Source organism: Oryctolagus cuniculus, chromosome 7 (assembly GCF_051225735.1).
Source record: "Oryctolagus cuniculus isolate XC-2025 breed Fujian yellow rabbit chromosome 7, ASM5122573v1, whole genome shotgun sequence".
Classification (NCBI taxonomy): Eukaryota; Metazoa; Chordata; class Mammalia; order Lagomorpha; family Leporidae; genus Oryctolagus; species Oryctolagus cuniculus.
The window spans coordinates 146,316,192-146,339,710 of record NC_142873.1 but is presented as its reverse complement, the minus strand read 5'-3'; the positions used below and the strand labels follow the sequence as shown (position 1 = coordinate 146,339,710).

Sequence of the window (23,519 nt, the reverse complement as noted above, 5' to 3'; positions counted from 1 at the left end):
AAGCTTATACAGTTTCCTATCAATGTATAACAAATTACCACAAAACTCAGCAACTTATAAAACAAACATCTTTTATCTCACTTCTGTGCATCAAGAACTTGGGAGAGGGGCCGGCACTGCAGCACAGAAGGTTAAGCCTCTGCCTGCCGTGCTGGCACCCCAAGTGGACACCTGTTCTGGCTCTCTGCTATGGCCTGGGAAAGCCAAAGCAGAGGATGGCCCAAGTCCTTGGGCCCCTACAACCACATGGGAGACTCAGAAGAAGCTCCTGGCCCAGTTCCAGCTATTACAGCCAGCGGCTGGAAGCACACACTGTCGCTCAAGTAAATTAATCAATCTTAAAAAAAAAAAAAAACTTGGGAGAAGCCTAGTTGAGTGGTTCTGCCTCAGCCTCATGAAGCTGTATTCAAGACAGCACGGGTGAGCATTTGGTGTAGCGGTTAAGACATCACTTAGTATACCCACTTCCCATATCAGAGTGCTGGGTTCAAGTCCCGACTCTGCTACCGGTTCTAGCTTCCTGCTAATGTGCACCCCAGGAGGCAGCAGGAGATGGCTCAAATAGTTGGGACTCTGCCACCAACATGAGAGACCTAAATGAGTTCTTGTCCTCACACCAACCCCACTTAGGCTGTCATGGGCATTTGGAGAATGAACTGGAAGCTAGGAGTTCTCTGTTTGCATCTCTGCCTTTCAAATAATAAAAAAATAAATAAATAAATTTTAAAAGCCCATGCCTGCACACCTCTTTCTAAAGAAGTCGCTAGAGAGTGGGGGTGGCAAGTGGGCATTCCGTCTAGCAGTTAAGCCACTGGTTATGCAGCCTGCATTTCACATTAGAGCACCTGAGTTCAACACTCAGTTCCAGCTCCTAACTACAGCTTCCTGCTAATGGGGACCCGGAGAGGCAGTGATGATGGCACACGCAGTTGGGTTCCTGCCACACAGACAGGAAACCTGGATTGTGGTCCCCACTTCTAGCTTTGGCCCTGGCCCAGCCCCAGCTGTTGCAGTCATTTGGAGAGTGAACCAGTACATGGTAGCACTCTCTCTTTCAAATAAATAAGTTTTTTTAAAAAGATAATCAACCAAAGCCATCAAGATACCTCACTCAGAGGACTGCTGACATTACATGGACCTCTCCATAAGCTGCTTCCTAGTCCTCACAACACGATGGCCAGCTTCTCCCAAAGTGAGAGAGAAACAGGAGCTGCGAAGTCATTTATGATCTGGGATCAGAATTCTGACACTAACACTTGTAAGCACATTTTATTCATTAGAGTCACTAAATGTAAATGTAGTCCAACTCAAGGGGAAGGCAGTTGAGCTGCACCTTTTAAAGGAAGTATTGAAGAATTTGGGAACTTATTTTAAAAACACTACACTTGGGCCAGCACTGTGGCACAGCAGGTTAAGCTGCCACCTGAGATGCCGGCACCCCATGTGAGCACAGTGCAGGCTGCTCCACTTCCCAGCCAGCTCTCTACTAATGCACCCAGGAAAGCATAAGCAAATGGCTCAAGAGCTTGGGCCCCTGCACCCACAAGACCCAGATGAACCTCCTGGCTTCAGCCTGGCTGTTGTGGCCATTTGGGGAGTGAACCAACAAATTAAGATCTCTCTTTCTGTAATTCTGCCTTTCAAATAAGTAAATAACTCTCAAAAAAAAAAAAAAAAAATCTTGCCACACCATAACACTCAGCTCCAAGAAGAGGGATTACAGTTAACAGTGAGCAAAGGGTCTCTCTGGCTCAGGTGGTAATGGTGAAGATAGTGAAAAATGATAAAATTCTAAATACATTTAAAGGCAGAGGCCAGAGAATCTGCTGACAAAGAAAGGGTAAAAGCTGTTGAGTATTATCAGAGTGGCATTCAGCAAGAATGACTTGGCCAAGATTTCTGGAATCTTCACATTTCCATTTCTTAGTTATGATCCATTTCTCCTTCTCTGTTACACATTTCTTTTTTTTTTTTTTATAGCCCCTAAAAGATGAAACTTCTAGAGGATTCTTTTTTTTTTTTTGGACAGAGTGGACAGTGAGAGAGAGAGAGACAGAGAGAAAGGTCTTCCTTTTTTGCCGTTGGTTCACCCTCCAATGGCCGCCACGGCTGGCGCACTGCGGCCAGTGCATCGCGCTGATCCAAAGCCAGGAGCCAGGTGCTTCTCCTGGTCTCCCATGGGTGCAGGGCCCAAGCACTTGGGCCATCCTCCACTGCCTTCCTGGCCACAGCAGAGAGCTGGCCTGGAAGAGGGGCAACCGGGACAGAATCCGGCGCCCCAACCGGGACTAGAACCTGGGGTGCCGGCGCTGCAAGGCGGAGGATTAGCCTAGTGAGCCAAGGCACCGGCCAACCACTTGATCTTCACACTACTGATCAGACTGTCCAAACCCAGCACATTCTTCCAATTTCCAGTCCCCTTTTACCTATGCAGTGAACCCTTCCCTGATAAACGCGTCAAAGTAATCCCCCAAAATCACACATCCCAGAGACCACTCACCTGGACTCAGTCCTGCCTTATTGCGGGGTAAGAGCAACCAGAACTGGGCTTGAGCCCCTGCTGACTTGACTCACTTCTTAATCTAAACCTCAATTTTCTCAACGTATAAAACGTATCTACCTGGCTGGATTTTGCGGAGTGCCTGCTAACAAGAAGGGGTGTAAAGTCTCAGAAAAGTGGCCCATGCTGAAGACTCAGTCAATGCCAGGCGTTGTAATTACCCGTGGATCTCTTTCCTCCCTAACACACCGAGAGCAACTGCACGGCAAGAACCCTGCCCTTGTGTCTGTTTTAAGCCTCGGTGTTTCATACCCCGGGATTATCTGACAGAGTCGCACAAAACAAGATAAACACATGGAAAATGCTTAGCACAGTGGCCAGCACAAAACGCTCCGTAAACACAAACCAGTAACTGCCCACACGTGTGCTTCTTCATAATGCTCACAGAGCGCCCTGGTTAGGGACAGACCGGGCGCGATCCCCTCCCCCCTCAAAGTCACTGGATCTGGGCAAGTAAGGCCTGCCACCTGGCAGGTTTGGGGCAGAGACCCTCGGGGAGGGAATTTCCCAGTGTGCACCCGTCTCCCAGTGCCTGAGCTCCCGAGAGAGCAAACTGCCTTTCCCCTCTCCCCACAGCTGGACACCCTGCCCGGCCTCGCCGCAGCCCCTGCTCCCTTCCACCCTGCTCCTCTCCACTCCTCCCCAACCCACCTCTTCAGCCTTCCTCAATCCCTCTCGCCACTGACTCCCCAAAGCTGGCCCTGTCTCTGCCCTCACTTCCCCTGGACCACCTCCACGTCCTCCCAAACTCCTCCGCCCTTTCGCCTCCGCCAGGCCCCGACCCTCGCCCCAACGTCCCACCTGCACTTTCCGCCTCTTCAGAGCCGCCGCGTCCAGCCACACGCCGCAGGCCTCCTGCTCTGGGCCTCTCCGCCTCATGGCCACCGAAAAGACCCCGCGCCAAGCCACAAAGGCGCGGACTCCGGACGCCTCTGGGCCGGCCCGGGACCGCCCCCGACAGCATTCGGATCTCGCGCCAACGCTGGGGGCGGGGCTACGCCCCGGCCTCTCCGGACGCAGGCCCCGCCCCCGGCGGCGCCGCGTTCCTGCGTCAGGCCCGCCCCTTCTCCTAGGCCCCGCCCACCGCGCCGACCGTCGCGGGCCCTGGGGGCGCGTTACCGCGTCTTGTCAGCCGCGTGTTGCGGAAGCTGTTACCTGAAGACGTACACATAGTTTCCTTTTCGCCGAACTGCATTTGTTCTAACTGTAACTGCCCCGCGGCTCAGTCCTCGCCAGAGGAAGCGGAGGAGCGCGGGCGCAGGTCGGCCGTGGGGTCTTCCACACGACCCTCAGTGGTTGTCGGACCCTCGAGGGTGTGGATTGCTTCCTTCGTCAAAAAGCAAACGCTGGAACTGCACGGAGGAGGGTGTTGGAAGCACTGGGACGGCGCGACCTTAGATTTGAAAGAGGACCAAGTGAGAACTTTGTGAATTCCGAAAGCCTCTTGGAGAAGCACAAAGTCTGCGTCCTGCCACCTGCGGTCTCCATAGTGGAATATTTATTGTTTATTATAAACAGTTGTATGCGAGGGCACTTCAGAAAGGTCATGGAAAATGTAATTAAAAGATGTTCACTTTGGTGCACGAAGAGTCTGACGTCGGGGCAGGCACTGGGCTCACCGGTTAAGACGGGTTCCCTGCTTGTATTCCCTGCTCTGGCTCCCGACTCCAGCTTCCCGCTAATGAGCACCTGTGAGGCAGGGTTGACGGCAGGTGGCTGAGTACCTGCCACCAGTGTGTGGTTTGCAGCTCCTGGTCTGGGGAATGGACCAGCTGATGGGAGCTCGCTCTCTGTGTCTCTCCCAAAAAAGGCTGGGGCCAGCGTTGTGGCACAGTGGGTGGCGCTGGCATCCCTATGAGCACAACCTCTAGCTGCTCCATCCATCCACCTCCCCGCTAATGCACCTGGGCAAGCAGCAGACGGTGGCCCAAGTGCCTGGGCCCCAGTGTGGGAAATCCAGGGAGTTTCAGGCTCCTGGCTTCTGCATGGCCCGCCCAGCAGTGGCTGTTGTGGCCACTTGAGTGAACCAGCATATGGAAGAGCTTCTGTCTCTCTCTAACTCTGCCTTTAAAAAAAAAAAAAAAAAAAAAAGGCCTGTGCCGCGGCTCACTAGGCTAATCCTCCGCCTGCGGCGCCGGCACACAGGGTTCTAGTCCCGGTTGGGGCGCCGGATTCTGTCCCGGTTGCCCCTCTTCCAGTCCAGCTCTCTGCTGTGGCCCGGGGAAGGCAGTGGAGGATGGCCCAAGTCCTTGGGCCCTGCACCCACATGGGAGACCAGAAGGAAACACCTGGATCCTGGCTTCGGATCGGCGCAGCGCGCCAGCCATAGCAGCCATTTAGGGGGTGAACCAACGGATGGAAGACCTTTCTCTCTGTCTCTCTCTCACTGTCTAACTTTTCCTGTAAAAATAAATAAATAAATAAGATAAATGCCACATTAAAAATATATTTTTAAAACCACGCAGTGTTTTTTTTGTTTTGTTTTGTTTTGTTTGTTTGTTTTTGACAGGCAGAGTGGACAGTGAGAGAGACAGAGAGAAAAGTCTTCCTTTTGCCGTTGGTTCACCCTCCAATGGCCACCGCGGCCGGCGCACTGCGCTGATCCGATGGCAGGAGCCAGGTGCTTCTCCTGGTCTCCCATGGGGTGCAGGGCCCAAGCACTTGGGCCATCCTCCACTACACTCCCCGGCCACAGCAGAGAGCTGGCCTGGAAGAGGGGCAACCGGGACAGAATCCGGCGCCCCGACCGGGACTAGAACCCAGTGGGCCGGCGCCGCAGGCAGAGGATTAGCCTATTGAGCCACGGCGCCGGCCAAAACCATGCAGTTTTAAACAATACACACTTTCCATTAGCTTTCAATGACCTTAGTAATATGTATTGTATGTTTTATAGTATAAGATGCCCCAGAATATTATAGCAGTGAAGTGATTTTTTTTTAATTCATTTGAGGCTTTTTTTGCTTCCTAATTTTCCTTCATGCCTCATACATATATTAGTATGTGCTATGGAAGAAAGCAGCAATGTAAAAGGTAACATAAGGGGCAGGCATTTGGCGTGTGATTGAGTCACCGCTGAGGACATCCTCATCCCATACTGCACTGCCTCCGTTTGAGTCCAGCCCCACTCACGATTCCAGTTTCCTGCTAATTTGCACCCTAGGAGGTGGCAGGTGATGGCTCAAGTACTTAGGTCCCTGCCACCTTCGTGGGAGACCAGGATTGAGTTCTGGGCTCCTGGCTTTAGCCTGGCCCAGCCCCAGCTGTGGTGGGCATTTGTGGCATGAACCAGTAGATCGGAGATTGTTCTCCATCTGTTTCCCTGTCCCTGTTTCTGCCTTTCAAAAATAAATAAAATTATAAAGTCAATATATAAAGTCCTCCTTTGTTAAATTATAAGGTGGGTTTATATGTTAGACACATTCCTTTAACTACTTTAAAAATTTATTTAGTCATAAAATGCCCCCACTCCCTTGCCAAAAAGTTTCATGTTACATATTTTATATGTGTGTAGTATGTGTATTAAATATATATAAATGCATACATGTGTATCTATAAAATACAGAAAGTCGTAACCCTATCCAGGCAGATATAAAACAGGAACTGCTCCCCCCTCCATCACACCACCCCCAGGGGCCCCAGCTTCCTCAGGAAAACCTCTCCCCAACACTGCGAACAGGGCCCACCCCCTGGGACCAGAGACAGAAAGCAGAGAGGCAGCTGTAGTTACAGTCACTTTATTGCATCCAGGACCTGTCAGAGTGCAGGCCACCACTAGCTCAGCTCCCCTAACTCTTCCCTCTGCACCTCTGGGCCTTTGCACAGGTTCTTCCCGTCTGCCTGTAATGTCCGTCCTGTTCTGAGCAAGCTCCTGTTTACCCTCCCCAGCCCGAGAGCCTCAGGGCCTCGGGAAAGCTGACTGTTCCCTCCCCAGGGCTCTTCACCATCCTGCATCAATCCACAGGGCCCAGCTGGGTAGCCTGCCTCTGTCTCAGGAAACACTGAGTAGATAACGGAATCGTGAGCCAGGAAACCAGGAGAGAAGCTGGGAACAGGCTGCACGGGACAAGGAGGCCAGAGCGAGGAGATCTGGGGCTCACTGGGGCAGTGACTGGAGGAGTAGGGGGTCCCAAGTGAGGTCGATGTGCATCTGGCACGATCTTCTACTTCTGGGGGCTCTCCGGAGCGCCAACGCCTCGCGAACTACGGTTCAAGGGACAGTAAGATTCCACACCAAGTTTGGGCCTGCCTCTTCCCCATCCACCAATGACATCTGGATAGAGGTGGGCTGCTGAGGCCTCTCCTGCCTCTCAGCTCAAATCTGACTGTGATCCAAGTTTCACCTCTCACCCAAATAATCCGGGAGCCCCAAATTCACCCCTAGAGAGGGGCAGTAAAGGGGCGCGTCAGGATGGCCCAAACCTTCATCTCTGTCCCTCTCCCAGGACAGGGAGCTGAGGCGGGTCCAGCAGTGGACCCAAGCAGCTCTGAGCCAGTCCCCAAATCCAAGCACTGGCTAGTGCCACCCTTGGCGTTGAGTGCGCAGGGAGTCACCGCGGGCCAGACACAACCAACTTTACCAGGCCTTGTTCCCCCACTACACCTCCCTCCCTGCCAGCTGCCTCCCCCTCACTTGGTCTTCTGCTCGAGTTTGCGCCGCACGAGCTGGCTCAGGAAGAACGCCGTGAGGACACTGCTGCCCACGGTGAGCAGGAAGAGGCCGGAGAAGTTGTGGGGCCAGTGGGTGTGCAGAGGCTCATAGATGGGCCGCCGGGCCTCATAGTCCAGCGTCACGGCCTCCAGCTGAGCCAGCGTGCACAGCACCAAGAAGACGTGGAAGAGTTGGTGGCCCTGCCCGAAGACGTGGCAGCTCCCGGGGAACCAGCGCTCGGGCATGACGGTAGAGAAGAAAGCAGCAGCCAGCAGAAAAAACACCACCTGGCACTTGTGGTAGAGCAGGGCGGGGTCGTCTGCGGCAGGGTCAGGGGTCACCAAGATGCGGTGTACCACAGGGCTGATGTCCAGGGCGTAGGCCAGCATGGAGGGCACCTCCTGGCACGTGCGGCCCAGCAGGCCCCCCTTCTGGATGTACTTGTTGTAGCAGGAGCCCATACAGGAAAGCCAGGCAAGGAAGGCAGCTGTGGGCAGGAACATGGCCTGCACCTGCGAGTGCCAGGAGGGCTCGATGGCATAATAGAAGTGCGCCAGGGCACTGCCGAACTGGTACACGGCCACACCCACGTAGTCTAGGAAGAAGAAACTGTAATGCCAGAACTCGGACTTGGCCTGCAGGAGGTGAGCCAGGGCACTGAAGGAGAGGTAGGTGAAGGAGGCGATGACGATGATGAAGAGGGGCAGGGCGTGCGGGTCCCCTCGGAAGTCCACGGTCCCCATGAAGACGGCCAGCCGCAGCAGCAGCACCAGGGCCGCCAGCAGGTGGGTCCACACGTTCACAGCCTCGTTGTGCTGCTGGAAGAGCGTGCGGAAGTAGAAGCGCCAGGTCTGATGCAGCGGCCGGTAGCCCACATAGATGTACGGCTTCCAGAAGAGGGGCGGCACCTCGGCTCGGTCCACCGTGAAGACAGGCTCTGGCTGTGGAGACACCTGGGCGACCTGGCGCAGACTGTACAGGAAGTGGCTGAACTTCTGGGCCACCGCCATGGCCATGGCCGTGGGCCTGGGCAGGGAGCTGGGAGAGAGGCCAGACCAAAGTCAGGGACCGAGTGTCCTCATTACCCAGTGCCCAGCTCTCACCCCTTCCTCCCACACCCTCACACGTCCGCGGGGTCTGAGCAGGGGCAGATTCACCCCATGGAGGAGCTCAGCTTTGCGCCTGAAAGCAAGGATCGTGGTTTTGTTCCCGACGGGTCCCACGTGCTGAGTGGGATCTACTACCTGGCACGCAGTAGGTGCTCAATCACGTAGCAGGTGCATGACATAACAAGGCTCCCTGCCTCCATCATTTCCTCTCCAGTCCTGGCTCCACAAAGCAGCCCCAGCTGCTTTCTCTGCTGAAGGACAGATGTGGCCAGGCCGAACACACGAGATGGAGGCGGGCGCTCTCAGCCCCCGTGTCTGTGCCGCCATCGGTGTTCAGCTGGTGGCAGTGATGACCTTGCTAAGAGACCGGATGTCCCCGCCTATAGCCCCTTCAGGGTGGCCAAGGCCTCCCTCCGGCCTCCGGGACTCTGCAAGAGCGGCTCCCTGCCTCCGTCTCTAGCCTCGTTGCTCAGCCGCAATGCCCTAAACCCCGTCACAGCCCCACCAGACTCCTGTGTCTGCAGCTTCGCATAAGCTGCTCTCTCTGCCTCACCCTGCATACTTGACAAACTCCTACTCATCCCTCAAAGCCCATTCCTTCTCCGAGACTTTCCTCAGCTCCCGGGACCTCCTGCGATGATCCCTGTATTCGAGTGCCTGCCGCTCTGACCCATATGACGCTTTTTATTGAGGGCAGGCAACTTGTCTCATTATTCTGCGACCCCGTGGTGCTTAGCACGTAGCTGACGCTCAGCGTTTGCTGAATGAAAGAAGAGCAGTGTTCTGACCACACTTCCTACTCTTCAAGGCCCAACTCAAAAAGCTACTTTTTCCCTGCAAGTCCCCAATGATAACAAAGCCTATAAAACCAGCCCCTTTGTTCAGCCTCACCCTAACTCTCAAGTTCCCCCACCTCCAGGCCCTCCCCGCTACTGCCCATGGTTGCTTGTTCCAAACACATCCCATCTAACCCCACCTCAGGACCAGCATGCGCCCCCATTTCCCACCTAAGCCTAACAGTGTCACGCTCTGAGCCAGTGTCCCTTGTCTGCACTGAAATCAAAGTTTAAGTTTCCGGCATCCCCCCTTTTCCCTGATCTACAATGGATTACACAGTTTAGCCTTTAAAACACATTCATTCATTCATTCAGCAAACACTTACCAAGCCCTTCTCTGCCTCACAGCCTATGCTAGATCCAAGGGCGGATGGAGCGGAAGAGGACCTGATCCCTGCCCCTGGGGACGCCATGGTCTGCCAGAGGCTACAGGAGAGAAATAAGCCGCAGCAGATGCTGACCCAGCACTCGCTATGTGCCAGGCACTGTATTAAGCACTCTGTGGATAACTGACTCTTTGGAGCTTTGAAGCCAGCCTTGAGGTAGATACTATCAGGATTCCCATTTTCCAGATAAGGAAACTGAGGCACAGGGACATTAAGTACCTTGCCCCTCTATGCTGCCAGGAAGTCACAGGGACTCGCTCTGAACCCTGCACTCCCCAGCAATCACCCTAAATGGCCCTTTGCAAAATCTCGTGGCCAGTGCTATTAGTCATTTCAGAATGACACACTGTTGCATCTGATACCAGCCGCTTGCCTCAGGCTTATCTTCCTTTTCTGTGTCATTCATTAACTCAAATATTTATCGAAAATCCTTCCAGACAACTCCCGCACTGCCAAATCAATTCCCTTCAACAAGCATATTATCCCTCGTCCACCAGATAGCTCCTGCCACTGCCTTGGCTCCCGGCCCCGCAGGAAGCAGAGACTCGGGCAGGACCAAGCACTCAAGTTCTCTGCCATCTGCGGCACCGTGATCGCCCCCAAGCCACACAAACAGTCCACACACAGCGTAAGTGCAGGCGCTCACGGTGCCAAGGCAGCGGCAAGCCCAGCCCTCCACGGCCCGGGCGCATCCCGAAGCTCCTCCTGCACCAGCGCCCTGGGGTCAGCGCTGGTTCTTGGCTCTTCCTGGCCTGGCGTGACGCAGGAGTTCAGTCAGTCACATAGCACTGCACACAGGCGAGGCTGGGACTCAGCTCCTGCCTGTTCCCAGAGAGCCTGACAGCAGGCAGCTTTAGGAAGCAGACCTTGCTCGTGAGTGAACTCATTAACGGGGGCTCTGTGTGCACCCCCTGGCCTGCCGGCGCTGGAGATCCTCCTCTCCCCGGGAAACTGGTCTCCTGCCTTGGCACTCTGGCCTCCACTCCTGGTGGCAACTTTGTCCTCTCAACTTGGAAAAGACCCCAGAAGCATCCAGGGCAGCCCCTTGTCTCCCGTGGAGAAGACCGGACCCCTTGCCTAGAGCGGGGTGCCAGCAGGATTTCTGTCCCACCATGGGAAAAGACCAAAGAGAACGAGGAAGGTCGCTGGCCCTGTCCAGGACTCTAAGTCCAGTTTCTGTGCTCCGTACGCCACTCTTGGAACCTTCCAAGGATTAACAGCACAGGAAAGGCTCTGAGAAGTCCTGCAGCAAAAAAGCCTGCCAGCTTTTATAAAAAATGTATCTGAGAGGTAGACACACACACACACACACACACACACACAGAGTTAGAGAGGGAGCTCCCTTCTCGCTTACTCCCCAGTGCCTACAACCGTCCAGGTCAGGGCAGGAGCCAGGAGCCGGGAACTCAATCCAGGTCTCCCACCTGGATGACAGGAACCCAAACACTTGAGCCATCACCACTGCCGCAGGGTCCACAACAGTAGGAAGCTGGAGCCGGAGATGGATGCCAGGGACTCTGATGTGGGATGCGGGCATCTTAATCAGCACCCTACCCACCAGGCCAACGCCGGCCCCCGCCTAGCTCTGTGTAGCTGCGTTTGCCTCACTCCTGCCAACACGGATTCCTGTCCCCGTAACGATGATAAAGACAGTGGGGACATAAGAAGCTCTTCACTGTCGCGCTGTAATTCACTCTCCTAACCTGCCTGGGAGGTGGGGATTACAATGTCCATTCCATTGTTGTGGATGGTGATATTCAGGAAGGTTAAGAACCCTTATCCAGGGACCAGCGTTGTGGCGTAGCAGGTAAAGCTGCCACCTCTGACGCCAGCATCCCATATGGGCACCGGTTCACATCCCAGCTGCTCCACTTCTGGTCCAGCTCCCTGCTAATGGTCTAGGAAGGGCACCAGAAGATGGTCCAAGTGCTTGGGCCGCTGTACCCACGTGGGAGATCCGGATGAAGATCCTGACTCCTGGTTTCAGCCTGGCCCAGCGCTGGCCATTGCAATGATCTAAGGAGTAAATCAATAGATGGGAGATCTGTCTCTCCCTGTCCCTCTGCAACTCTTTCAAAATAAACCTTAAAAAGAAATAAATATGAAAATTAAAAACCACTCCTTATCTGAGGTCATGGAGAAAGAGGAAGAGTCTGTGGTAGAGCCTGGGCTTGGGCCCAGCTCTCTGGCCACAGAGCAGACACCCCGAGCCCTCTCTGCCACCGTCCTGGTCCCAGTCACGCCGTACGCGTCCCACAGAATGACTCTGGGAATCACCAGTCTCAGGCAGGCCCAGGTGCTTTCCCGCAGGCTGCGAGTAACCGACGCACCCGGGGCCCGCGGTCTCTGCATCTGGGCAGTGCCGGCTCCCAGGTGTGCCAGCGCACACTCACAGCCTCCCTCCCCGCCGCATGGGGGGCCCTAGCAACACCACCCGGAGGAACAGACCAGGAGGACAGAGGTCCTGCTGGCCCATTTCCTTTAGACAGGGGCCCCAGGCCATCCAAACAGGTCTGCCCTCAGAATTCATTCCCGTCTCCTAACTGGGCAAAGGGACCATGAGTCCAGGGGAAAGGAAGGCACAAGGGCAGGGATGCGGGTGGGTATCCGGAGGTGCCAGTGGGGCCCGCCATGCCGCGAGGCCCTGCCCTTCCTGGCTGCCCAGCCCTGTCCAGCCCCACGGCCCCCTCCAAGCCCCTCAGTGGCGCTGGGTACCTGGAGCTTCTCTCAAGCCTGGGGGCCGATGGCCTGCTGTGGGACGAGGCAAATGTGCCGGATGCCAAGCACCAGGTGGCACTTCCACAGGTAAGGGGCACCGGGGCGGGGCTTCCAGGGACTGGGGGTGTCTTGTGTGATGTCACCAGAGGGCGGGGCTGAAGGCAGCCTCCCACGCCTCTGTCCTTGCTCCCTTTATCACTCCCACATTGGTAGAAAGCCCCGTGCTCTTCTAGCCAGGCCTTGGCTGCAGAGAGAAGAGAAGCTCACCATCAACCTCTGCAGGAGATGTGCGGGGAGACCGAGGACAGCTGAAATGCCGTGACTTGCGCCGCAAGGCAAGGGCGAAGGCAGGGAGGGGCCAGGCGCCCAGGACCTGGTTAATGGATGTCAGGCCAGGGTGGCTGGTTCTGACCCCTAGGGAAGCTAGGAATAAAAGCGAAAGCAGATGTGATGGAGGCCCATGACTTCAGATTCAGAGAAGCAAGCTTGGCTCCCGATGCTGTAACATCAGCTGTGTGACCTTAGACAAGTGACTCAGCTTCTCCGATCCTCAGTTGCCCCATGGGAATCACAATATTATCTACTTCATAGATTGCTGCAAAGATTAAACCTCCTAGGACTAATCTTAGCACAGATTAGGGACCCAGTAAATGCAGCAATATATGAACCAGCCCTGGCCCGAGAGATTCGCGTGAGGTTCTCTAATGCACTCAGTCCACCTGTAGCCCTCAGTAACTGCTTCTGCTGGAAACTGCACCTCCTTAAACGCTCACCTAAACATGCGGCCAGAGTCGGCACTACGGCACTACAACCTTACTTAATAATTAAATTGTTCCTGGCAAAGACTTTCAGGAAAACCCCTCCGGATCAGAGCCTTGACAACTGGCACTTGTACCCGGAGAGGTGGCTGGGAAGGACCCACCAAGAAGAGGACCACACCCCAGCAGCCCCAGGGGCCCTGTCCCCAGGAGGGCACAGCAGGGGGGAGGGGTATTTTAGCAGACAACAAATCTTGGGGAGTAAAAAGGTCATTTTGGGCATTCTCAAGGTCAAGAGGTTCCTACAAAAAAGCTCACAGAAAAATGGAATTAAGAAAAGAAGAACTTTAGGGGTAGGGGTTTGACCCAGGGGTTAAGGCACCATCTGGGAGGCCTGCAGCTCCTGTCAGAGTGCCTGAGTTCAAGCCGTAGCTCTGCGGATGCCAACTCTCTGCTGGTGCACACCCTGACAACACCCTGACAAGCAGCAGTTGATGGCTCACGGGTCTGGGTTCCTGACCCAGCTTCAGCCTGGCCCAGCCCAGGTCAGCTATGTGCAGGCATCTGGGGAGTGGATCAGCAAAGGAAAGATCAATCTCTCTCTCTCTCTCTCTTTCCTTTTTTTTTTAAATTTATTTGACAGGCCGGCGCCGCGGCTCACTAGGCTAATCCTCCGCCTAGCGGCGCCGGCACACCGAGTTCTAGTCCCGGTTGGGGCGCCGGATTCTGTCCCGGTTGCCCCTCTTCCAGGCCAGCCCTCTGCTGTGGCCAGGGAGTGCAGTGGAGGATGGCCCAGGTGCTTGGGCCCTGCACCCCATGGGAGACCAGGAAAAGCACCTGGCTCCTGGCTCCTGCCATCGGATCAGCGCGGTGCGCCGGCCGCAGCACACCGGCCGCGGTGGCCATTGGAGGGTGAACCAACAGCAAAAGGAAGACCTTTCTCTCTGTCTCTCTCTCTCTCACTGTCCACTCTGCCTGTCAAAAAAAAAAAATTTTTTAAAAATTTATTTGACAGATAGAGTTAGTGAGAGACAGAGAGAAAGGTCTTCCTTCCATTGGTTCACCCCCCAAATGGCCACTACGGCCGGCGCTACGCTGATCCGAAGCCAGGAGCCAGGTGCCTCCTCCTGGTCTCCCATGTGGGTGCAGGTGCCCAAGCACTTGGGCCATCCTCCACTGCACTCCCGGGCCACAGCAGAGAGCTGGACTGGAAGAGGAGCAACCGGGACAGACTCCGGCGCCCCAACCGGAACTAGAACCCAGTGCCCATATGGGGTGCCGGCGCCACAGGTGGAGTATTAACCTAGTGAGCCACGGCGCCGGCCCCATCTCTCTTTCTCTTTCTCTCTTCACCCTCTCTCTGATTTTCAAGTAGATGAAAAGAAACATTAAAATTAAAAAAAAAAAAAAATTCCAAAAGATGAGGTTGAAGATTAGTTCAAGACTTCCAGCAACTGGTAAGAGTGTGATACTGAGGTCTTCTGTACCAGCCCTGTGTCCCCAGGCGTGGATTCAGACAACTGCAGACTGAAGATACTCTTGAAATGCCGTCTGTACTGGACATGTTTGTTGCTCCTGTCATTGCTCCCTAAACAGTACAGCGTAAGAACTATTCATGTAGTGTTTACATCACATTAGACGTTGCTAGTAACCCAGAGGTGACTTAAAGTGTGTGAGAGGATTGCATAGGCGATAGGCAAACACTGCCTTTTCTATGAGGGACGTGGGCATCCATGGATTTGGGTTCCCATGGGGTCCTGGAACCAATGCCCCCCACCCACCCCCCGCCCCGCCGCCCCGTACCAAGTTCCAGAGCCTCGTGCTGCACTGTCCACGTGCCTTCCGAGGCCCAGGGCTCATGGTAACGACGGCTGCTCAGCCTTCCAGATGAGTCAGTATTTGTCTTCCTTTACTTGGAAAACAGCAAGACAGCCCTGCACTGCCAGCTCAGAAGGCTCACTGCACCCCAGGCACCGCATCAGGGCTTAGCCCTGCGGCTCCCTCCAGCGCCACTCACTGGGAAGGGAGATGGCCTGTCACTGCGCTTTCCGCTCACACAGGGCCCTGGGAGCAGCCAAGTCCCGGCTGCTCCACTTCCAATACAGCTCCCTGCTAGTGCACCTGGTGACCCAAGTCCCTGGGCCTCTGCACCCACGTGGGAGACCCAGGGGAAGCTCCTGGCTCCTGGCTTCGGCCTGGCCATCCCAGCCATTTGGGGAGTAAACCAGCAGATGGAAGATCTCTCTCTTTCCTTCCCTTTCTCTGTAATTCTACCTTTCAAATACATAAATAAATCTTTTAAAAAAAACAGCAGTAGTAAAATTCACCAAGCATTTACTCTATAAAGAGAGAGAGAGAGAGAGAGTCTGAAAGGGACTCAGCTCATCCCCTGGAGCAATGCACACACACAGGTCACAGTGTGTCCACAGAGAAACTTGCACTTTCAAAGGAAAAGTCCACTGTGTGGGACATGACCTGACTGCTGAAGGGAGGTGCCCCGGGGCCTGAGAATAAACACTATTCAAAGCTCCCCCCAGCCTACAGCCAGCACACAGGGAAGAGCTTTGCCTGGACATGCGGGCTACAGCAGAGCCCGGGCTCCAGATGCCTCTCTGGCAGCGTCACCATCCTCTGAGCTCACTGGGAATTCAGCCCCAGAGCCTTCACCACAGGAAGAGGGCCAGGGGCGGGCCTGGAATTCAATGAAGCCGGCCTTCCAGCAGCCTCTGGCTTTAGGGCTTCCAGACTGTACTACGCCTTTCACTGCGTTCATTCATAAATGTAACAATCATTAAGGCATCAAGCGTCTTCAACCAAGAACCAGGGGCAGGGGAGGGGAGGTGGACCCACAGGCCCACCACATACTGTAGGCGGCAGTTAGGCCCAACAGCTATGAAATCTCCTGGTTAAAAGAAGTCACAGCAGGCCAGCGCCACAACTCACTAGGCTAATCCTCTGCCTGCGGCGCTGGCACACTGGGTTCTAGTCCCGGTCGGGGCGCCGGATTCTGTCCCGGTTGCCCCTCTTCCAGGCCAGCTCTCTGCTGTGCAGTGGAGGGTGGCCCAAGTGCTTGGGCCCTGCACATGCATGGGAGACCAGGAGAAGCAGCTGGCTCCTGCCTTCGGATCAGCGCAATGCACCACCTACGGCAGTACACAGGCCGCGGCAGCCATTGGAGGGTGAACCAATGGCAAAGGAAGACCTTTCTCTCTGTCTCTCTCACTGTCCACTCTGCCTGTCCAAAAAAAAAAAAAAAAAGGCAGTCGCAGCAGCAATCTTGATAGAAATTTCATCTGATTGTGAGTTAGGACACAAACTTTCTTTTTTAAAGATTTATTTATTCATTTATTTGAAAGGCAGAGTGTCAGAGAGATTTTTCTCTCCACTGATTCACATCCCAGGGCTCGGCCAGGCCAAAGCCAGGAGCCAGGAATTCCATCCAGGTCTCCCACATGGGTGTCAGGGGACCAAACACTTCGGCCATCTTTTGTTCCCTTCCCAGACACCTTAGCAGGAAACTGAATCAGAAGCAAAGAAGCCAGGACTTGCACTGGCACTCCAATATGGGACGCCAGTTTTGCAAGAGACAGCTTAACCCACTAAACCACAACACCAGCCCCAGGACATGAACTTGGTCGTAGTCCCATAGGCGGTAGAAAATCTACTAAGTTCCCATGAAACTCGGCGTCTTTCAGCAAGAAGACTCACATCTTGGGAGATTCTGCTGTGCCCTTCTAATCTCCACCTGAAACACTGCAACTTACCCTGCCACTCTCCAGCCTCGGGCCAGTGGGGACCACGGTCGCGTGAGTGCACTGAGCCGCCTCTCAGGCTGACTTAGGAGATACTCCTTGGACAACTCTAAGCTAAAAAATTTCTAAAGATTTATTATTTTGGAAAGAGTTACAGAGAGAGAGAGAAAGAGAGAGATCTTCCATCTGTTGGCTCACTCCCCAGATCATCACATCTGGCAGAGGCCGGGAGCTTCATCAGGATCTTCTACATGGGTGCAGGGGCCCAAATACTTGGTTCATCTTCTGCTGCTTTTCCCAGGCCATTAGCAGAGAGCAGCATCAGAAGTGGAGCAGCCGGGACACGAACAGGTGCCCATATGATAGGACGCCAATGTCACACAGGCAGTGGTTTTACCTGCTGCGCCATAATACCAGCCCTGATAATTCTTATTGACAGGTCTCATTCCAAAAACTCAGAAGGGAGATATCAGGCAAGGTATGCCGCTGTAGCCCAAAGTGAGCTGACAGCAAAGGGAACTCCCCCACCACGTCAAGTCAGCTCAGCCTGCAGAACCAATGTCCTGTTTTCCCCAGGCCTGCCATGTGGCAGAGGACAAATCAGCCCTGGGAGCTACTAGTGTGCATGGGGACATCACAGCGGTTCCTTCTGGCCAGCTCCAAGACAGAAAGGCAGAGGAAGCTTAGGGTGCACTTTCAGGGTCTCTGACCCAGGCTGGGAAAGAGCGAGTCCAGCCTCCCTGGCCGGCCTGGGGGAGGAAAAGCAGCAGGTGGACAACGGGCAGCAGAGAGGCCTTGCCTTGTAAAGCTGCTCTCGGGTCCACAGCGCCCCAACATCACAACCAAAGTCCATCACCTTTAAAGCTCTGAACCCGTTCCAAAACAACAAGGCCTAAGGGAGTTGTGAACCAGGAACCATGGACGAAAACCAAACCATGAGGCGGGCCTCGTGGCAGAGCGGTATTGGAGTGCCTGGATTTGAGTATTGGCTCTCCCACTTCCGATCTGGCTCCCTGCCCCTGTGCCTGGGAAAGCAGTGGAAGATGGCCCAAGTGCTTGGGCCCCTGTTGACCATGTGGGAGACACAGATGGAGCTCCTGGCTCTGGCGTAGCCCAACTCTGGTTGTTGCAAGCATTTAGGGAGTGAACCAGAACATAGACGCATACACGCGTTCTGTCACTCAGTTTTTCAAATCAATAAAGATATACTTTTTTTTTTTTTTTTTTTTTTTTTTTTTTTTTTTTTACAGGCAGAGTGGACAGTGAGAAGGAGAGACAGAGAGAAAGGTCTTCCTTTGCCGTTGGTTCACACTCCAATGGCCGTGGTGGCCGGCGCGCCGTGGCTGGGCACTGCGCTGATCCGAAGACAGGAGACAGGTGCTTCTCCTGGCCTCCCATGGGGTGCAGGGCCCAAGCACTTGGGCCATCCTTCACTGCACTCCCAGGCCACAGCAGAGAGCTGGCCTGGAGGAGGGGCAACCGGGACAGAATCCGGCGCCCCGACCGGGACTAGAACCTGGTGTGCCGGCGCCGCAAGGCGGAGGATTAGCCTAGTGAGCTGCGGCGCCGGCCAAAGGGTGAACCAACGGCAAAAGGAAGACTTTTCTCTCTGTCTCTCTCTCTCTCTCACTGTCCACTCTGCCTGTCAATAAAAAACAAAAAAAAAATGAAAAATAAATAAAAAAAAAAAAAACTGAGAGGCAGATCCCAAAGGGAGAACCATCAGATCAAATAGAATTTGGCCTAAAGCTGCCTCTGTGTGTAGGGGACGAGAACCTAAGTAATAGGCAGACAAGCTGCAACCTAACTTGAGAGTATCATCTTCTAAGGAGGAGCTGAGTCTCACCCACTCAGCCCCGGGAACCTCAGTGGCCACCGGCTGGGAACGGCTAGAACATGGAACCAGAACAGCCGCCATGCTCCTGTGCCGAACCCCAGTCCTTTCTTTGCTCAAACAAACTCTGCTAGATTTCATTTGTCTCCAGTTTTTCTTTGAATAGATGTGTTTAGGGACCAGGGAAACATAGCTGGAGTTTGGACTTCTGAGGACAGTGACCTTATTTAATAATTAAATGTTGCTTAGCAAAGACCACTCCAAGTCACCACGCTGGATTCACCAAAAACGGGCACTTGGCCCCAGACCAGAGAGAGCTGGCCGGGCAGTGAGATCCCCAGTAGTCGAGGGCTGGAAGGGGTAGACCTGGTTAGCGAGCAAGCCAAGGGCTTGTGGACGAGCCCGGGCAAGTCTTGCAGGTCTGGAAGGTTTCCAGGTTGTCAGACCCCAGAAGGGAGCTCTCCAGGGCTCCACTCTCCCCTTAGCTTCCCTCTCAATTCACATGCGCTTTCTGAACTCTGGATCAACCTCCTGGCGCCCTCAGCCAAGGCTGGCCACCCCCGGTTTCTCCTGGTCTCCCCAGGTCCACAGTCCAAGGCTCCACAGCATCCCTGGGGTGAAACCGAAGGCTGAGTCGTGAGCACAGAGAAGAGCGGGCCTGGCTTTCCTGGCCCCACAGATGTCACTCCGTGCTGGTGAGCCAGCCACAGAGCTACTGCTCCCCAGGCTGGGCCACACGGGTCACGGAGCAGACCGGCTCCCTGCCCCGTGCTCACCTACACAGACACCTGGGACCTAGGAAGATCCAGCCCCAGGGTGTCGGGGCGGGGGGGGGGGTGGCCGCCCAGGTGGTGACCCCGGGAACCGCACAGTCACTGCCCCAAGGGCGTGCCTCCACCTCTCAGCCCTGGCAGGCTCCTTCAGGGGGAGCCGGGATCCCCAGTTTCCTGCAAGGATGGGACTTCAGGTCAGGAACTCACAAGCCATGTGACTTGCAAAAGTCCTGTTCCCCTCGGAGCTTGCTTCCTCAGTCACAGCCAGGACAGGAAACAGCTCCTCTTGGGCTCCTGCAAGAGCAGAACCTTGGTGCCCCTGCTTTTGTTGGTTTCCCATCCAGGCTCAGCCACTCAACCCGAGTGACCTTGGACAAGTCCCTTCACTGCTTGTCCCTGTTTCTCTACATGTCGATGGAGGGAGTGAATTCTCTGGTGACTTCGAAGGGCCTTGGAGAACCTGACAGTCTCAGAATATTCCTTTTAGACCTCCTGTGTGCCAGCCTCTGGCGCTTCAACAGTGAACAGCGCCACTTAGAACACTGCTTGCATAGAACTAACGGCCCAGCAAATCAGTCCCTCGGGGCGACATCTCTGCGAGCTTAGAACCTGACTCAGTGGCACCCGTTGTGAGGGGCTTCACAGAGCTCACGGAAGGGGCAGTTGGGATGAAGCTGGCATCACCTATGAGAGCTGCTCTACTTCCCATCCAGCTCACTGCTAATGCGCCTGGGAAGATGCCCCAAGTCCCTGGGCACCCACGCGAGAGAGCTGGACGGGGATTCTGGGCTCCTGGCTTCTGCCTGGACCAGCTCTGATTGTTGTGGGCCATTTGGGCAGTGAACCAGCAGATGGAAGATCCTCTCTCTCTCTCTCTCTCTCTCTAACTTTGCCTTTCAGATACATAAATAAATAAAATCTTTAAAAAAAAAAAAGTTAGTGGGGGAGCTGCGCTGTGTAGTAGTGGGTTAAGCCTCTACCTGTGGCGCCAGCATCCTATATGGGCACTGGTTTGAGTCCTGGTTGCTCCACTTCTGATCCAGCTCTCCGCTATGGCCTGAGAAAGCAGCAGAAGATGGCCCAAGTGCTTGGACCCCCCACACCCATGTGGGAGACCTGGAAGAGGCTCCTGGCTTCGGATCCACCCAGCTCTGGCTGCTGTTGCGGCCATTTGGGGAGTGAACCAGTGGACAGAAGACCTTTCTCTCTTGTCTTTCCTTCTCTGTGTCTGTAACTCTGCCTCTCAAATAAATAAATAAATCTTTTTTAAAAAAAAAAGTTGCTGGAAAATGCATATTATGAGAAAATAAAATCGGTTTCAAAAATTGTGTGTCAAAATAAACTTTTAAAATTCCATTTCCTAGGAGGTTTTTGAAGTGCCCTTGCGTAGGTACGATTTGGTTTTAATTTTACTTCCTCTTTTTGTCTCCTTTCTGGCATGCAAAATATTCATTGTTGTTTTTCTGAGCCCTCATATTCTCTTAGAGACAAGCACGCAAGGCAAAGTCTACCCTCCTTAGATAATAAGGCCAGACCCGCGTGAATGCTGGGCCTATCAGTGGTAAACCCTCGTGAGGGGCCCGAGGAGGACGGCACACAGGGCAGAGCCTGAACAATTACTGATGAGATCGGGCCACGTTGGTGACGGTGGCCTGCTGCGTACTGAGCTGCACCCGGCGCCCCCTGCTCTCTGGCCCGCCCCTCACCTGCCCTCACACCCTGCAGGCAGGTTGGCAGACCGTGTCTGGAGGGAGCCGGAACCAGCACTCCTGCCCTGCTCCAGCACTGTCCACTCCCAGGAACCCAGCGGTGGCCCTGGAAAGCCACAAGCCAAGTTTTCAGTCCTGGCTGGCCTCCCCATCTCTCAGCAACTGGGTTACCTCCCTCAATGCAAACCAAGTCCCCAGTGTGTTTAAAGAAAAAGCCCCTCCACGTCTTCCAGAAGGGAACAGGAACGGTTTCTGTTTTCCTGTCACTGCGCGTTGGGCCTCCATTTGTACTGGAAAATGTGATCAGAATGGAATGAATAATCCCTTCAACAGGTTCCTCCTCAAAGCTCAGACGAGGGGGCCCAGGAGCAGGAGAGCAGGCCCAGAGAGGCTGGGGGAGCTGGCCAGGGTCCCCGGGCACGCGACCCCCTGGGGCACAGGACCCCCACCCCCACCCTGGGCAGGGGGCTGAGGCTGGAAGGCAAAGCCCAGAGGTGGCAGAAGCTCCCGACAGGATCTGGGTCTCCCTCCAACGGGGGGGTGGGGGGGGTGGGGGGGGGGGACACAGGGCTCAAACATGGATTCAGGGCCACCCACAGGTGCGGCCAAGTGCTCCATGGAGCACTTGAAACTCCAAGGCCTTGACCTGACACAACCCCACGGGGCTCTGGGTCTGCCCCCAGGGAAGTCTCTGGGGGGGGCAGTCCTTGAAGCCTAGGCCTGAGCCTTGTTGCCCCATCCCTTTCCCTAATGGGGGGGGGGAATCCCTCCTGCCACCAGGGTGGCGTCCCCCACCCAAGGCTCCCCGTCCTCAGGGCCCCAGAGCCCAGCTGGGACCACCCACGCTCCCTCCCCCGCCCTCCCCCATTCCTCCTCCAGGGAGCAGTGAGTTCCCCAGGCCAGCCCCCGCCCACTCCATCACGGACGCGCTCCCTCCACGGTTCTGCCTGCTCCTTCCTCCCAGCCTAGGCATCCCTCCCCTCGGCGCGGTCCTCCCCAGCCCCGCCGCCCTCCCCAGCCCCGCCGCCCTCTGCCCTCCCGCGCGGCCCCCCGGCTGCCCCCGAGCCCGGCCGCCGCGCCCCCCCTCCCCGCGCCCGCCGGCCGTGTCCTCCCCCGCGCGCTGCCCGGGTTGCGCTCCGCCGCTCGGCCTCGGGTCCTTCCCCACGACCCAGCCGCGCTTCCGCCCACCCCCCGCGCCCACATACGTGCTGCGCCCGCGGGGAGACCCCCTCTGCGGCCCGCGGGCCCTAGCTCCGCGCGGCCCCGTCCGTACCTGCGGCCGGGCAGAGCTGGCACCGCCACAGCGTCCCGGGCGGCCGAGCGCTGATAAAGGGGCGGCCGGGAGGCCCCGCCCCGAGAGAGGGCGGCGGCGCGGGCGGGAGCGGCGCTCGGGGCGCTAGGGCTGCGGCCGCCTCGCAGGGCCTGGGCGAGCCCGGGGCGCCCGCAGCCTGCCTGGACTTTACGCACACTCCTCTCCAGCGCTTCGTGCGCGTGTTGCTCCCGCAAACACCGGCGCGACAGACCCCCAGAGAAATAGTTGACCAAGTTTCTGGGCCGGGGAGTGGCGCTGCGGAGGCTCCGGCCCGTTTCCCCGCTTGAGGACGACTGGAGCTACGGCTCCCGTTTCTGGCCTGGCCGACCTCCGGGACACGGCCCAGCATGCCCCCGGGCGCCCCTGGCTTTCTCAAGTTACCCCCCGAAGGCCGTTCTTCCGGCGGCTTCCCCTGACCGCCAGCCCCGTGCACCTGCCCGGACCTGCACTGAAACCCCCTGGCTGCATTCCCTGCCGGAGGGGCGCAGTTGCAGGCCGAGGAACACAGCTCGTAGTTAACTTTCGGTAAATAACGGACGCCGCCGCGGATCGCCCGTCCCTCCCGCAGGGTGCGGGCACCCATCTTCGGGAGAGGAAGCTGCGCCGCCTCCGGGAGCTCGGCGTCCACTGGGGCAGGCCGCTGGGTGTGGGCGCAGTGATGGCGCCGGAGTCCTGGAGCTGCTCCGACCTCGCCGTGCGCCTCGCTCCCATTGCCTGTAACGTGGAGGCGACACCACTCCACCTAAGAGTCTCGTTAGGATTCAGTGGAACAACGGGCACGAAGGTTCTGTTTGCTGCAAAGCGTTAGAGGACCACGTGTTGCTGTCACAATGACAGGGAGACTGGCATGCAACTGCTCTCTTCAGACAAACCCACAGAATTAGTTAACTCTGCGTTACCCATGCGGAAAGGAAAAGTAGCATAGAAAATCCTGAGAACAGAGTACAGGAGATGAAAACAAGTAAGGACATTATGGAGAAAATATTCTATTCAGTGAATATACCGTATCAGAATGGATAGCCATGAAAAACTTGGAAGGGGATTGGGTTCAGGTTCCGTTTTTGGAACACCTGCTGTGTGCTTTGCGCTGTACTGGGCCAGGTTTTGTTTGTGTGTGTGTTTTT

General features: G+C 55.7%; 2 protein-coding genes across 6 annotated transcripts in view; both read right to left on the bottom strand.

The window, feature by feature from the left end:
* Positions 1-3,616, bottom strand: part of AUNIP (aurora kinase A and ninein interacting protein) — a 28,113-nt gene extending 24,497 nt beyond the window's left edge. The window contains exon 1 of one of the 2 annotated variants that reach the window (XM_017346583.4): positions 3,362-3,616. In XM_017346583.4, the coding sequence (XP_017202072.4) occupies positions 3,362-3,524 (163 nt within the window). In that variant the 5' untranslated portion in view covers positions 3,525-3,616. The remainder of the gene's footprint in view (positions 1-3,361) is intronic. The other variant, XM_017346582.4, reaches the window with a different exon arrangement.
* Positions 3,617-6,278: 2,662 nt separating this feature from the next.
* Positions 6,279-23,099, bottom strand: PAQR7 (progestin and adipoQ receptor family member 7). 4 transcript variants are annotated; one of them, XM_008265922.5, is made up of 3 exons: positions 22,357-22,385; positions 12,525-12,680; positions 6,279-8,246 (listed from the first exon to the last, which is right to left on the bottom strand). In XM_008265922.5, the coding sequence occupies exon 3, from the start codon at positions 8,222-8,224 to the stop codon at positions 7,187-7,189; it is 1,038 nt and encodes a 345-aa protein (XP_008264144.3). In that variant the 5' UTR covers positions 8,225-8,246; positions 12,525-12,680; positions 22,357-22,385; the 3' UTR covers positions 6,279-7,186. The 4 variants fall into 4 exon arrangements, with proteins under 4 accessions (XP_008264144.3, XP_089157457.1, XP_051712821.3 ...); XM_089301331.1 differs by lacking the exons at positions 12,525-12,680; positions 22,357-22,385 and adding an exon at positions 22,839-23,099; XM_051856861.3 differs by lacking the exon at positions 12,525-12,680 and having other exon boundaries at positions 22,289-22,385.
* Between the last annotated feature and the right edge of the window lie 420 nt (positions 23,100-23,519).